This window comes from Toxorhynchites rutilus, chromosome 1 (genome assembly GCF_029784135.1).
Source record: "Toxorhynchites rutilus septentrionalis strain SRP chromosome 1, ASM2978413v1, whole genome shotgun sequence".
Lineage (NCBI taxonomy): Eukaryota > Metazoa > Arthropoda > Insecta > Diptera > Culicidae > Toxorhynchites > Toxorhynchites rutilus.
In genome coordinates, this window is record NC_073744.1 from 50,882,269 (window position 1) to 50,898,719 (window position 16,451).

Here is a 16,451-nt window from a genome sequence, read left to right on the forward strand (position 1 = left end):
AGAGGGGGGAGAAGTGTCGAACTACCATAGAAACGTTTATCGATCCCTAAAACCTCTATATGCTAAGTTTTATTTCATATGTTTGATTAGCTCTCGAGTTGTTCAGCACCCTCCCCCTCCCCCCTCTTTAGAGAAGGGGAAGGAGTGTCAAACCACCATAAAAACATTTATTGCTCCCTAAAACCTCCATTTGCCAAATTTGGTTTCATTTGCTTGATTAATTCTCGGGTAATGCAGAAATTTGTGTTTCATTTATGTGGCAGCCCCCCCTTAGAGAGGAGGGTGGGGTTTCGAACTATCATAAGAACCTTCCCCGACCCCAAAAACCCTACATACCAATTTTCATGTCGATCGGTTCAGTAGTTTCCGAGTCCATAAGAATCAGACAGACAGACAGACAGACATCACTCCATTTTTGTATATACAGGCAAACCTGTTTTTTGTGCGAAACTTCACCAGCAGCTTTAAAAAAATGTGTTCGGTACACATTTTGAAAAAAACTTTTTTTGTGCGGTTGATAGGGACCGCATAAAAAAAGTTTTCCATAGAAAATAGCTCAAATCCACGCCATTCACCATTCAATTTCCTTTTGTTTCCCTGCTTTGCGATGGGACACTTTGCCTTTTCGGTTGCGCGTGGTTGTTTTGTGCTTTTAGTAGCATGTCGGAACGTGTTGCTGTTAGAAACCATGTCATGCAAAAACTTAGAAAAACTTGATGAGAATTTGATGAGAGGAGGGGAATGATTTCAGAAGTGGATAATTGAGACGCAAATATGTGTTTTTCGCACTGAAATGCATATAAACCATCGAAAAAAACTAAACGATAACTTCGTCAAATATGCTTCTTTTCATACACCGCACAAAAAAAAATCGCACAAAAAAAAACCGCACAAGAACAGAAAATCGCACAAAAACAGGTTTTACTGTATAGATATCTCCTACGTAGTTAATTCCGCTGTTTATACTGGTTTATAAACATGTTTTCGACGTAAGACTACGTCTTCCAGTAAGCGTGCCAAATCATAAAACATGTCATGTTTTTCATGAAATAATTTTAGCGTTAACTCCTGTTTTGCAGCGAACGGTTTTTAGATTATTTGCATTCTAGTCGAAACGGAAATTTTATGAGATTTGTTTGATATGCTATACATTACGATTCACGTATCCATAAATGGATTGGTTTGAATTTATATAAAACCGTTTAATAAAAATTGGGAGCGTTCTCATTTCCCCATCCCCATCAGTGCTGTGAATAACGAGCAACTAATGTAGCAGCGAGGTCCAGTTTTTATATACCACTGCGAATCATGCATGCGTGAATCGCTCGCTCGAAAGGTGATAAAAAAACCTTTCTACCAAACCGCTTCAAATAAGTGGCTCATGAGCCTTAACCCTCCTCTAATTCTAAGTTTACCTAGCTAAAGAAGTTTGGCCAGCCTTCCTTTTATTCTCCGTCCAAACATGCATGATAATTTCATCTGTCGTTGGGGAGTAGACATTATTATCTCATTTCTGACGGGTTTTGTATGACACAGCATAATTCAGAATCCTCTCGTCAAACATTTCAGATCATCAATCAATAATTAGCCGGACATTATTTAGAAAACCCACCACTCGCGCTTATTCGACAAAATTTATGTTTTTGTTTGCTTCCCAAATAATTCTAGGTCTAAACAGTCCATTCTCAGAGTCACTTACGCTGTTATCATGTGTCATGTTTGTTGTAACATATAGCCATTCCATAACACATATGGTCGGTGTTAAGTCAGAGGGGACCAAGTAGCAAAATTTAAAATTTCTAGTTATTTATTGCATTAGGTTATGCATTTCTTAAGCTACATACCACATTAATCTGATTTGGAAAATTACGCGTGCAACAGGAGTAACGTATCGAAATTGTTTCGAATGCTCAATGGAAGCCCCTTATAGAACCAAACTTCAAGCTCGTATTTCTCGAAATCATAAAAATGTCACATGGTCCGGTCTGACTTAACACCGACCATATATATCTTTCCGAGGTGTTATCAACTGGCGATAGATCGAGGGACGAATCATACTGAGGGTTATTCTGACATGACAGTTCTCACCTAATTCTAAGAATCAGGTAGGTGACTCAGAAGTACAATGACAAATGTACAGAGTTCATTGCACCTGACATTTTTTACTTACATCGATTCTCAGAATACAGACGCGTGCGCGAATTTGACTGTCACGTCGAGAGGCGACTCTCGGAATAACCCCCACTATGTAATCGTTTGCGGATTCACATGGTTCACCGGGCAACAGATTTGTTGTCAATGCCTGTTGTCAATTCTGCACCTTGTTGGCACACCGCAAACAGGCGCAGACTTAAAGGAATACTACATATTATATGGCAGAATTGTTGAAAAAATCCTGAGTTGCAGGCACTTTGCAAAATTTCAAACCCATTTATTGACTTCCATTAACACACGCGATAAAACACAAACGCGCTAAATGATATCAGATCCATGATATCCGAATAACACTTTTCGCAAGCCACCATGTGCTTTTATCGTATTTCGGGTGAAAAGTGTGTCATCAATAATTTGATCAGCTGATTGATATGTTCACTTTTTTTTTCTAAAGGTACGTACAAAACGCTATCAACGCAATGCTGAATTTCCGACCGATTTTGTTTTCCAAATGTGAACAGAATCCTGTTTGCTTATCATCGGGACGTGCGACGAACTCAGACTGCTGGCAGCTTGAAGATTTTTGCGAGCGCCTAGCGCAGGTCAAGGATGGCTAAGCTCCAATCCTAATCACAGCGCCTTCGTCTGAGACTGTTTTACATCGTCTAGCGTCTAACGGCAATAGATTGAAGTGTGGGGAACAATTGGAGAGGTTAGAATAGAGAAGCTTGCAAATAGTATGTATCAGGAAGCGTTGATAAGACGTGAATCAGAGTTCAAATTTAATCTGTCAGCGCAGTACGAGTATTTTTAGAAGTTTGTTTATTTTTACTGCTGAAGAAGACCCACAAAATCATACTCGCTGGTAATTTGATGTACTGTTCTGAATCATATTTCGGACAACATTATATTTCGGACACTTTGTTCTAATATCTTGAAATGCTTTATGCACTGATGATACAACTATAAATTTGATATCACAATTGCTTCTTTAGAGTGATCCCTTGGTTTCACTATCACTTCATTTGAGAATAACATTTGAATTATCACATAGTAGGAAAACCACCACTCATTATCGTTTGTGTTTGACGTTTGTTTTGCGTGAGCACGTAGAATTTACCCGTTCATAAATATTTAAATTTCTCCCGTGTTTCATCAGTTCTCATCATCGTTAACAGTTCACTGTGATTGCTTGGTAAGTGTTTCGCAGTTGACTATAAAATATAATCAAGTGTAATGTAATTTTCGTCCATAAAATTACAAAATTAAGTGTCCGAAATTTGAATTCAATCTGTCCGAAATTCGATTTAGTGTCCGAAGTTTGATTCTTATTCGCTTCATTTGAAAAGCATTTTATTCGATGATTTTACTATGTTTTCAATCAAATAGGTACCAAAGTAGAAAGCATGAAAGCATATTGAACTAATTTATTGGAAATATCTGCCAAATAATACCTGTGCATAAAGTTTAGATCTTTTTTCTGCATCATATGCCTTAAGCGTCCGAAATATGATTCGGAACGGTACAAAAAAAAAAGGAAAAAAATGTTGTCGTTTTCAAAACTTTTATCCGAGAACATTATGTAGAGAGTTGGTGTATGACAAAATAGATAATTATTATCCGCTTGAATTGTATTCTAAGAATCACATTAAATGTATTAGTGTATTAGTATTAGTAAAGTAATATTCAACTGAGAATAGTCAGCGGACTATGGAGAAATTCGCCTTCGTATTCAATTGGAAATGAGTTTTGGCTTCATCCAGCAGTTTCTCCGTCAACATGACTCGACAGTCATTCGGGCGTTTAGCTACGCTCTCACTCTACGACTCGACTATCTCATTTCATCCATCCCCGTCAAAGGGACTTCCATATGCACATTGAAGTGACTTTCTTCAAAATAAATTCGTTTCTCTCTTCCATGTATCACGTATGCATGTATCGATGTTTGAGTTCAACGTGGTTTGACATATACTACAGGTGAGCTAAATTTTGTATCGTACACGAAAATTACACACACATATAAAATAATGTGTGGTGTTGTGTTCAGAATCACTGATAAAGGGTATGGCCGGGTAAGGGAGTAAAAAGTGCCCCCAAACCAAATCACTAGCTGTATGGCAAATATTGTATAGGATATTAATTAAGAAATTTTGACGGTTTATTTGAACCCCTATGTGGTTTAACATAGGATCTATAGTGAAAAAACGTACTTTTTCGTTTATTTCACGCCATCTTACTACGGTGTATCAAGAAAAAAATATCACAAAAAAATTTCAACAAAAATTTTAGTACTAAAAAAAATATTGAAATTTAAAAAAAAATCTGGAATTTAGAGATTTAGTACTACTCTAATTCATATTTTAATGTGTTTCTGCGGCTTTTTTAGACATGTGTGATTTCTTTCAGATTTTTTTCAGTGTTGCGCGGTACAAAAAATATTTTTTTATATTTCCAAAGAGTCTGGCTGGGTAAGGAAGAGAAAAGTCCCCCAAACCAAATCAACAGCTGTATGTAAAATATCCTTATATGGTACACCATAGGATCTATGGTGAAAAATGCACCTTTTCGTTTTTTTCACGTCGTTCTCAATAGCTTTGAGACAAAAATATGAAAAAAAATACTGGAAATACATCTTACTTAGGTATATCGATAAATATTTTCAAACAATTTTTTCATCAGAAAATCAAACACTAAAAAAATTTTAAATAATTTTTTATTTTTATTTGAAATTAAATTTTTTTTTTATTTTTTTTTATTTGAAATTCAGTACTACTCTAGTTTGTATTCAAATTTCTTCCAACGTCTATTTTTGGCATATGTCATTTTTTTCAGAATTTTTAGAGTGTTTTTCGCGGTACAAAAAAAATATTTATATTTCAGGCATTTCGAAATTTTGAAAAAAAAATTACTCTGAGACCTAATTTTACTCTAATTTTCATTTAAATGCGTTCGAATGTGTTGTTTTTTTTCCACATGTAGCGTAATTTTTTTTTGAATTTTTAAGAGGATTACGCGAGAAAAATTGTTTTTTTGCCTTTGGGCATTTTTAATTTATTTTGAATTTAGAGACCCATTACTGCTCTAATATTTTTTAAATTTTGTTTTTCATATGTCTAAAAAAATAAAGTCCTTGTGGAGAGATCATTCGGATTAATGAGAAGAACACTTAAAAAATCCGAATTGTTTCCATTTTTTTTTAAATCTTACAATTGAAAACCACGAATACAATAAAATAATCGATTTCAAGAAAATAAAAATAATAATGCAGACGATGAAGAAAATTATTTTTGTTTCTCGCAATGCTCATGAAAATTCAGGAAAAATTACGCCACACGTAGAAAAAAAGACACATACGAAAGCATTTAAATAAAAATTAGAGCAGAAGTGGGTCCCAAAGTTATTTTTTTTTTTAAATTTCGAAATGCCAGAAAATATATAGAATTATTTTGTACTGCGTATTTAATTTTTTATTATTATTAGGTTTTTTGATGAAAAAATAGTTTGATGATATTTATCGATACACCTTAGTACTTTCCAGTGTACTCTCTGTATTTTTTCATATTTTTGTCTCAAAGCTATTGAGAATGGCGTGAAAAAAACGAAAAGGTGCATTAGATCCTATGGTGTACCATATAAGGACTCAAATATATGGTACTACTGCTGAAATGTTTTATTTAGTTCCCTATACAATATTTTCCACCCAGCTGGTGATTTGGTTTGGGGGACTTTTTGCTCCCTTACCCAGCCAGACTCTTTGGAAATATAAAAAAATATATTTTTTTGAACCGCGCAACGCTGAAAAAAATCACACATATCTAGAAAAGCCGTATGAACACATTTAAATATGAATTAGAGTAACACTGAATCTCTAAATCACAAAAAAAGTCAAAATCTTAATATTTTTTAGTACTTTAATTTTTTATGAAATTTTTTGTTTGATAATACACCGTAGTAAGATGCACATTCAGTATGTTTTTCAAATTTTTATCTCGAATTTTTGGAGGATGAAATGAAGTAAACGAAAAAGTACATTTCTCACTATAGATCCCATTTTAAACCACATAGGGGTTCAAATAAACCGTCAAAATTGCTTATTTAATATCCTAAACAATATTTGCCATACAGCGTGTGATTTGGTTTGGGGGCACTTTTTACTCCCTTACCCGGCCAGGCCCTTTGTGAATTTTGTTGAAATAAAACCGTTTCTCTATATGTTTTGTTTCACAAAATTGAACTCGGATACAACGTGAACTGATAGTCCCAGTCGAAGCGAGCTACTGAGAGGAGAGTCGATTTACATTTTTTTATCTTCAAAAATTTCGGGCCCTGCGCATAGAGAAATATTGGTGCAGGCTGTTTGGTGGCACCTTTTTTTTGGGAAGTCCGCATTTATCAGACGACCATTTCACGACAACAAAGATTGTTGCATGGTCGAATGTCACGTGCCGTTACAACCGCTTCGACTATGGCTCGTGCCAACTTATTTAGTCAACTCACTAATTGAAATAATCATGTTCTATGAATCTCTCCTGCAAAAACATTCCGCCAACAACATTCAGATATTGTAAGTGTTACACCATTAACAGCCTTGTACAATTAGAGAACGCTGCTGATTGTATCACGCAAATATTGATAGTAAAACGATGTTGGGCCAATGAATTCTTCGCGGTTCTGTGCGAACATCCCGCCTCATATTGACGTAGTTAAAACAATTTAGAAGCAATATTTGTTCCACGATAAGACACCACTCTCCCCGCACACGATCGCCAGGGGTGGAGGAGGTTGAGTTCGCCGAAATGCTGCATATTTGGCGAAATGTGCAATAGTGGCAAATGTAATCTCTGTTGATCTTCCCCGACCAGGGGAATCTATAAAGCATTTCCGATACCAAACCTGGCCGCTTTAGTCGGCTCTTCGGGTAGGGCAGTGAAACTGTCGATCATCATGGGGCTCGTGGATACCCTGCGAAAGGAACGCTCCCGGCGTCACCATCCGCTGCTGTGGGACAGCAAGTATTCAACCATCCAGGTTAGTTGCTCTTACAAGTTTAGCGGGGATCCTTGGGGTGATACGAAAACATGCCAAGATGGTATTCGGCTCCCGGATGGTTGGATGTGCACTTATTTTCCCACTGAAATTAATCAATTTACGTGCCGGCAAGATTCGATGCGAATCTTGAAACAGCCAGTTTACGCTTGCTTGGCGGCGACAAATTGTTGATGAGCGGAAAGTGAGACGATACGGAATACAGGCGGTGAATGATTGTAGTTCAGATTCCACCCAAGTAGCTGATAGCGTACGGGCCTGCGTCTGAATGGCGAGCCCAAGATCAAGTATGTGTTTAGTTCTTGAGCGTCTCTCTGGCAAGATTGACATCAACCAATCCGTATTCGACGTGCGAAACAGTTTCGAAAACTACATTAGAAGCGTCGATTAACACTGTGGTTATTGATCATGTAACACTGACCACGGATAATGTTTCCTGGGTTTTCGGAGTTTTTCGGAGTTTTCGGTGCGCTAGGATAATTACGGTTTCGTTCGCCATCAGTGTGGGAAAAGTGCAGTGAGTTACTTCATTGGTTGAATTGGATAATTCGCGTGGTTTAAGTTGAGTTCAAACGTTTATACACTAGATTGGAATGCTACCCGGATAGAGGTTTCCGCGTGAAACTACACTAGCAATGTGTTTTGCAAATATTCCAGATCAACGAACGTCTATATAAAATCTGTTCCAGAACACTTCTCCGATAACCATCTGTGGACGCAACAGATATAAGCATTTGGTAATGCTTCTTTGTTTTTTTTTCGTTCGGGAAAGAAACATGACAAAAGATACTCAAATGAAAATATGCAAGATACCATTAAGAGCAAACACCTTGCGACAACAAGTATTCTATGTTCTAATGAAGAGTCATTTATCCAGAGGTATTTTTTCACTAAAAAATTGAAACAAAAAGAAACCAATCTTTTCGGATAATGTTTGATACCATTCCACAATGGTCAAGGAGATGTAATTAAGTGGAAATTGGCATTTAGAGCTCGACAGTTATTCTCTAGACAAAAACTGTCTTTGACAAAGTTGTTACATACGATAGAGCGCTCATTTTTATGTTATCAAAAATAGGGTGACCAAAATTGTCGATGAAATAAAAAATCTAACTTTCTTATCTTTATAGATAGAGGTAAACGTAGTTCGACAATATTGTAGTCCTAGTTATTTGAGACATCTTTGTCGAACAAAGTTTTTTTCTATCTCTTGAAATAACCGATATAGCGCCTTTTTTCTATGTTAGGTTAGGGTCACCATGAAAAAAAAAGTTTTTTTGCTCTAACTTTTATATTTAAAATTCTACATACAAACTGTCTTCGGCAGACTTTTAGAACTTACTAATACAAACATTTTGCGATGCAGAACTTGTCAATATCTCAACTTTATTCGAAGTTATTGATATTTCTTCCCCAAAAATTACGCTCTCTTCAATTGTTTGTCATTCTTTCTGGGGCAAACATAAAAAAAGTTTATTGATGGCATTTGAACGAGCATATTTCACTCTACATTTTCTACACTATGTTATTTTTTGTGTTTGAGTAAATTAAAATTGAAATCATGAGTTTTTGGGTAAAAAACATCAATAACTTTAAAAAGGATTAATATATTGACAAGTTTTGCATCGCAAAATGTTGGAATTGATAAGCTCTAAAAGTCGTACGAAGACAGTTTTGATGTAGAATTTGAAATATAAAAATTAAAGCAAAAAAAAACGTTTTTTCATGGTCAACCTAACGCAACTTAGAAAATAACGCGATTATATTAAAAGATAGAAAAAAGCTTTGTTCTACAAAGTTGTTTAAAATGATCGGGGCTACAATATTGTTCAACTATGTTTACCTCTATCTATAAAGATAAGAAAGTTAGATTTTTTTATTTCATCGACAATTTTGGTCACCCTATTTTTGATAACATAAAAATGGGCGCTCTATCGTATTTAACAACTTTGTCGAAGACAGTTTTTGTCTAGATAATAACTGTCGAGCTCTAAATGCTAATTTCCACTCAATTACATCTTCTGGACCATTGTGCATTGTGCATTGAGCAGAATGACTTGAAAATATGTGATATTTTATTCGGCAAATTTGGATTTGAATGATACGTTGCACACGCATTTGCCTTAGGAAACAGAAACAGAAACTTTTCAATGAGTAATGTTTTCAGTAATATTTCAAAAGAGTGTATGAATTTTTAGCATTTGAATAAATGTAGCTTGGGAACTATTGTTTGTATAGAAGAACTGTCTACCATCATGAAATAGGGAACTAATAAGGCTTTGTTGAAAATTAAATTTAAATACAATTTAATTCTTGAAAAATTCTAATTTTCCAATGAATCAAAAACCATTCTTTCCCTTCCTTTTTATTTGATGTGTGGAAATTCAATATCCTGGAGTAATTCCATCCCAAACCAGCCGCCGCTGATTCGACGCTTTCCAATTTTTTCGGAACTTGGTACTTATGATGGAAACTGTCTAAAATCTCAATTTTTATTATCATATGACCAATTCAAATTACGACTTATTTTTTTCAAAATGGCGTTTCCAAAACCATTGATGTTTCTTTGAAAAATCGTATCTCAAGATGCAGATTAGAGTACCAATGGATGTATGGGAAAATATAAAATAAAAATGAAAAAGAATTCCAGAACATAGCTCAGATTACTTTATTTTGTTGCTGTTTGAGTATGGTTAGTAAATAATGGCGATAAAATCCAACTAGAAGGTGAAGTCAACTTTTTTCCTCATTTTTCCTTCATACAGTTGATTTAAAAAAACACCTTGAAACCAAAATCAATTCCATTTATCAAATCCAAAAAAAAGTAATACATTTTTCTTTGGGAATTTTTGACTTCAAGCAACCCAATTAATAGAAATGATAAATGGACACATAACCTTCCCTGATGATGTTATCAGACCACTTCTCGACTTTTTCTACATGCAATGTTATCAAGGTTAATCTTTCGCAAAGCACACTGCTCATTTAGAGACCAACTTGCTCTTCATCGTCCTTAACCACAACATTTTTATTGAGATGTTCATCTTCCGGACCAATTGGTGCCGATATTCGAAGGATTTCCCCATTATTTTGTTCAAAGTGCAGGAGTGAATATCAACTGATGGGTTGAGCACTTTCTTAACGATTTCTTTATCATTTAGGATCTCAAACTCGGTGTCTTCTTCATCATTTATATTCAGTTGATTAATTTCATTCATAATACGAATTCGTAATTAATCGGTTGGTGGTGTTGAGAGACAAAACTTATTAAAATGGCTCCATCAGTTGTTCGTAGTTTCTCTGCACCGTAAAGTTCCGAGAGTTTATCGAAAACAAAAACGGCTTTAAGGATAGCTCAATCAGGCTTCAAAAATGTATTATCCGAGAGACAAGTTGATTAAAAAGCAGCCCTTGAACAAACCTTGCACCATCCGCGGATTTATCGATGCTTTGTCGTAAACAGGCAGATCGTGAAGGTTATTAAAAATCCGATGATTGCTGAACTTTCTTATTAATATGTATGTCACTTTTTAAAAATTTATGCAAAAAAACTGTTTTCGTCAAGGCAATGAATCAAACTTGTACATCATTTATTTATGTTTTCAAAACTACGTTTCGATTAGCGATTTCGATCATTGTTTTTTGAAATCAAAAACGAAGGGGTAATTTTTGAATCAAACTAAAATATCTCTGTATGGAAAGGCAGGGCATGAACGTTATAAGAGCCAACTGAAAGCTTGTTGGCTAGGTTAATTGAATTTGCCATTAAACTGGTTGGCAAAAAAAATTGTAAATTCACAAATTTCCTGTAAAATCAGTAAGAAATCGATTTTTGTATCTTCTCGATCTTTTAACACCAAGATAACAATATGTTCGTGAAATATTTCAAAAGTTGAAGGCTGAAGCTCATTGTCTAAATATAATGTTTCGAAAGCAAGGGGAAAGGGGAAAAAATTGTTTTGAAAAATCATAACATAAAAACGAAAAAAATCATTCACATAACATATCAAAAATCTCTCATTTTTGATATGTTATGTGAATAAACTTCAGCTTTCAAGAAAAAATATAAAAAAATGGGTAGGTTATATCTATGATACAACCGCAAGGTTGACGTGGGACTTAGCTTAGCAATCATCTGTTTGCTTTGATTAAAATTTTGATTGAATGAAACAATTTCCGAATTCAGTTGAATTCAATATTTTTGCTTTGTGAGTAAAAAGATTGTATAATGCCAGTTGTATAATCAATATCAATATCAAATCATGCAATAGATTATTTTCTTCGGTACAAGTAAATTTAATGACAGTCCTTTTACGTTTGGTATGATGACATCTTGTTTTTGATGTCTGTGTTAGGCAAACACATTTCAGTCAAAACAAAAATGACCCCGATTTGCATGAATATGCAATGCCAATTTCCTCAGACACCTTGGTTCCGAAATCTGTGTTGGGGAAAACACATTTCAGCCGGAACAAAAATGCGCCCGACTTAAATGTATTTGCAATGCAAATTTCTCCACGATCCTTGAATTTAAAGTCTGTGTTGGGGAAACACATTTCAGTCGGAACAAAAATACGTCCGACTTTCATGTATTTGCAATGCCGATTTCCCCAAGGCTGCTTGGTTTTGATGGCTGTGTTAGAGAAACCGTAAACCGGGCCAATCAAAACGAGGTAGTTAGGGCGTTTAGATAATGCTTAACATGTTACAGTAATTCAATTGTTTATCTAATGAAAAATAACATTTTATTAATTGCGATAGAAGCGTTGAAATATTCCGTATCAATTGATGCAAACATCTTTCCGATCTAGTAAGAAATGTTCGAGTTATAAGCATTCGGAATCTTTCATTTTTTTCCTGCATGTTCTATGTTTAGGTTTTCATTTTACCTTCTCATATACTCCGGTTAGACGTAGTGCCACGTCAAAAATATAGCGCCCTCTATCTTTGACTGAGTAAACTATGAAAAAGAAATACAATCAATAGCTACGAAAACACAATCCAATTTTTTTGCGATTGTAATATTTTTCCAAAAAGACATATTATTTGGCTTTAGTTTGATATGCTGATCATCTGAATCAGTCCAGAAGTTCAAATATGATGAATTTTTGAAAAAAGTGATTTTTCGAAAAAATGGAAAAAGGTGATTTTTTTGATGGATGGTTTGAATGGAACATGGTGTGTAGTGTGCGTCGGAAATCATGTGTGACGAAAAACACGAACAACAACGCACCTGCCCCATAACGCGCTGTCGATGAAGCAATTTGTAGCCGATAAGGGCATTCCAGTGCTCGAACATGCCCTGTACTCGCCAGATCTAGCCCCATGCCACTTTTTTCTATTCCCCAAGATCAAATCCGTGTTGAAAGGTACCCGATTTCAGTCCGTAGAAGAGGCAAAGGAAAAAGCGACGCGGCTTTTGAACGCCATCACAAAAGATGGCATTCCAGTGCTCGAACATGCCCTGTACTCGCCAGATCTAGCCCCATGCCACTTTTTTCTATTCCCCAAGATCAAATCTGTGTTGAAAGGTACCCGATTTCAGTCCGTAGAAGAGGCAAAGGAAAAAGCGACGCGGCTTTTGAACGCCATCACAAAAGAAGAGTTTCAGCACTGCTTCGTACAATGGAAAAACGTATGGAAAGATGTGTGAGGAGCCAAGGGGAGTATATTGAAGGGGATCATATCGTTGTACCGTAAATTTTAGAATACAACCCTTTTTCGTATCCAGTCTCGTTATTTAATAACCATACCTCGTATTTTTTTTTTAATTTTGAGTTAGTTTTACCTTTGTTCGAAAAAATTTCCATTCATTTTTCTCAAAAATATATTTGTTTTTAAATTCTGAACGAAAATTATATGAATAACCCATACCAACAAGACTACCAGACTACCTTTTTAACGGTGTTCCAACTTTCCAATTTTTGCCCGTTCTTCAAACAATTTTTTTTTATATTAACATTCATAACATTCGAACTACGGGGCCGATTTAGATGATCGATCTTAATTTTCCGGTCGAAAACTATCGATTCTCGCGAAAACCTGGGAACCACTGTGCCGATTTGGCATGGGATGGCTGCATATTTATCTGGAAAGGTACCGATTTTTTTTCTTGAAAAGTCAAGACGGTTTACGCGCTTTATCGTGCCAACTGAATAATTCTAAAAAGCTAGCCAACACTGAATTAAGAATATTTCCAGTATTCACCACAAAGCTTACGAGAATTATGTTTCTCCCTCAGCACATAGAATCCAAACAACGATCTCCCTTTAACAAAGCTTCTATTTCATTGCAAAAGGCAGTTCTAAAAACTCAACAAACTCATTGTCGATCTCAATAATTAATGACACGCAATGTCATTAGAGACATTAGAGACATTTGAGACAGATTTTTCTATGCAGCGAATATTTATAATGGTACAAATTGTGGTACAGATTCTTGAAACAAAAAGTACAGATGAATATGTGCCCACTAAAACCCAGCCGCTCCGGGCTGCGGTCAAACACGATACCTCAAATTGCAAGATTGCAAGACGGCCCTCTGCATCCGCTGGCATGTTCTCGAAACATTTGAACTCAACTCGTACTCACGCGCACACTTGCACATATCCATACTTACCGCGCGCGTTACCAATCTTAGATTGAAGTAAATTGCCGCAGATTAAATAAGTTCCTGTGTATCGTCGCTGCTGCGATGAAGCCGTTGCGGACATTCTGAAAGTTGACACCGCTGACGGCGTACGCGAGTGAGTGATTACCTGGCTAGGGGTGAAGAATTTCATTCATTTCCCGGAAATTAGTGGTGAAAGAGGGATTTTTCTCTCCAGTGTAGTGTGTGATTAACTTGAGTGTGGGTGCAAACATGTGGAAGAAATCCGGTGACGGGCAAAAGGATCGTGACCGGGCGGGTCGCGTGTCGATCAACGGTATCCACGAGAGGATACGGGCCAACAGCACGGATTATACCGAACGAATCTTCCACGATGAGGAATTTGGCGAGGACAACGTGGAACTGGTCGACGAAGAGTGGGCCAGCTTCGAGCGGGTGATGAGGTAATTGCACTAAAGTACGATCTTCACACACGGCGAAGATCTTTTCAGTGTGTATAACTTCCCAGAGAGTTTCGCGAGCGTCGTTTGTTGAACTCTTCGATGGATAATATTCCGCAGAAGAAAAAGTCCCGCCGGAAGCGGACGCAGGCATTCTATCCGATGCCGATGCCAAGCATGACGGATATGACGGATCAGGATAGCATTTCCACCAACACCAGCGACGAGGATGATGAGGCCTATGCTACCGATGAAGACGGCTATATTACGACCCTCGTAAGCAAATTCACAATGTTTTGCTTGCTTGCCATATTGCGCTTTCCTCGCACAAAACTTCTCTGTGCCAGCTAGTTTCTTCCAACGCATGACCGTGATGATCTACTGGCTCTCTATCTGCCCCGCTAATATAACAATAATTATAGCTACAATTTCGCGCTGTATCTTCACTACCGACAGCTTCTCTGTGTATGCATGCATGCCAAAAAGCAATTTCGATGACGGGCGTGAATATGGTGTAGAGTTTCACATGGCGGCGCCATTCTCTGTGATACAACTTTTCCCGTCTAGCTTATTTTGTCGAAAACTGAAACGTCATATAGGTCGTCTCCCTCAATCATCCCTAGTCATCAACACGACGGATGAGACTTGCTTCGTAATTCAACTGTTCTCTCGGCTTCGTTGTTACGTTATTTCGTTTCCGATGTCTCAATTTGATATTTTTCAAGCTGTCGTCTGAGTCGCGATTATCGCTAGATTCAGATCATTTTACAAAAACAGAGTGTAACCTGGTTTGACTAAATAATTCACTATTCCGTTCAATGCCAGCGACTTCACGAAGCGCATCACAGAGTCTCCAACCATCACAAGAAATAACCGAAAGGCTGTGTGCGAAATGTAGGTCAGCGATGCTGTCTCCCAAATCGTTCTTTGTTTCGTCTGGATTGTTCGGTAATTGAAACTCTGTGGACATTACGCGTCCCGACTCGCATTATTTTATTTACCAAATTGGTTCGTACTTCAGGTGTCCATCTACTGGATTTGCATATCATGTGGTGACAGTTTGAATTAATCTTTCCCTTGGTGTTATCCTTCTTTTTTTTCCCCAACTCCGACGAGACAGAAACGTTGGTCCCAGAGCGATGATGGCCCCGTGGATCGTGGTTAAATTGATCAAGGTATATTATTTCCGCATAAACGAGAGGGTTTCGCATGCGAATTTCTGGGTAATTCTGTGTGTGTGTGAACTATGGGTGTGATCATATTTTGTTGTGTCATTGTTTGGGTTCTCTTTCAATAGTTAAGCCGTTAAGCCGATGCTTATTTCAGGGTTGTGTTGTATGTATTGATAAAATGTGGGAATTATTCGTCAAAATCGAAATATAAGTTCATCTGTCACATATTGAAATTAATCAGGTTCATCTCATTAAAGTTACTCCCCATGATATACAACGCACTACTTCTACTTCTCGAAACATGTAGCTTCGATGGTCATAGTGAAAAAAAAGTGCCAGACTTTCGGTATGACAATCAATACCATCGGGAATTTTTGAACTACCACCTCTCGTCAGGTAGAATACTGTCATGATTGAACAGAAAATGTCACAGTGAGATATTTCGTTTGCTGTGAAATGACAATCGTGTTTTAAGTCAAAACAAAACTTGATCAAGAAGTTTACGGTAGAATACTGTTTCTAGTTTATTGATCAAATGGTTCCGGAAATTCTGACGGTGTTGATTGTGGGAATTCTTCGATCAATGTGTTTTGTATTATAGAGCAGTTCTCCACGCAGCAGATAGAAAAAAAAACCTGGTGACCATTCGAGATACCATTTCTCATTCTTATACCCATTAGATATCTGTTTTTTTTCTCCATATTTTGTCTATGATGCTTGTTGTCTTGAGGTCATCGAAGGCTGGGAATAAGAAATAATCCGAGTTCTTAATAACGTAGTAACGTGTATTCAAAATTTCCTGAAAGTTTACAAATGATATAATTGGAGGTTGATTACAATAAATTAACAACTTACGTTTAGTGTTTTCTTGATCCCTGCTAATTTGCTTCACTTCTAGTTTGCGCTACGCGCTGTAGGCGTGGAATTTCTACCGAATGGAACGGATCCTGTTTATGAGTTTTCCTGAATTCAGTTGTACATATTTGATTTTCAAGTAATTCTTACCTTCTTACTCGAGTTTAGAATTCGA

At 36.6% G+C, this 16,451-nt stretch overlaps 1 protein-coding gene across 14 annotated transcripts in view; it reads left to right on the top strand.

The window, feature by feature from the left end:
* Positions 1-16,451, top strand: part of LOC129764702 (chloride channel protein 2) — a 151,566-nt gene that overhangs the window by 79,812 nt on the left and 55,303 nt on the right. For 2 of the 14 annotated variants that reach the window (XM_055764194.1, XM_055764350.1), the window contains exons 1-2: positions 13,872-14,252; positions 14,318-14,525. The exons of 7 other annotated variants lie outside the window; for them this stretch is intronic. In XM_055764194.1, the coding sequence (XP_055620169.1) occupies positions 14,062-14,252; positions 14,318-14,525 (399 nt within the window). In that variant the 5' untranslated portion in view covers positions 13,872-14,061. Of the gene's footprint in view, positions 1-7,069; positions 7,183-13,871; positions 14,253-14,317; positions 14,526-16,451 lie in introns of those variants that run through there. 5 more of the 14 variants (XR_008741204.1, XR_008741201.1, XR_008741307.1 and 2 more) reach the window with 4 other exon arrangements.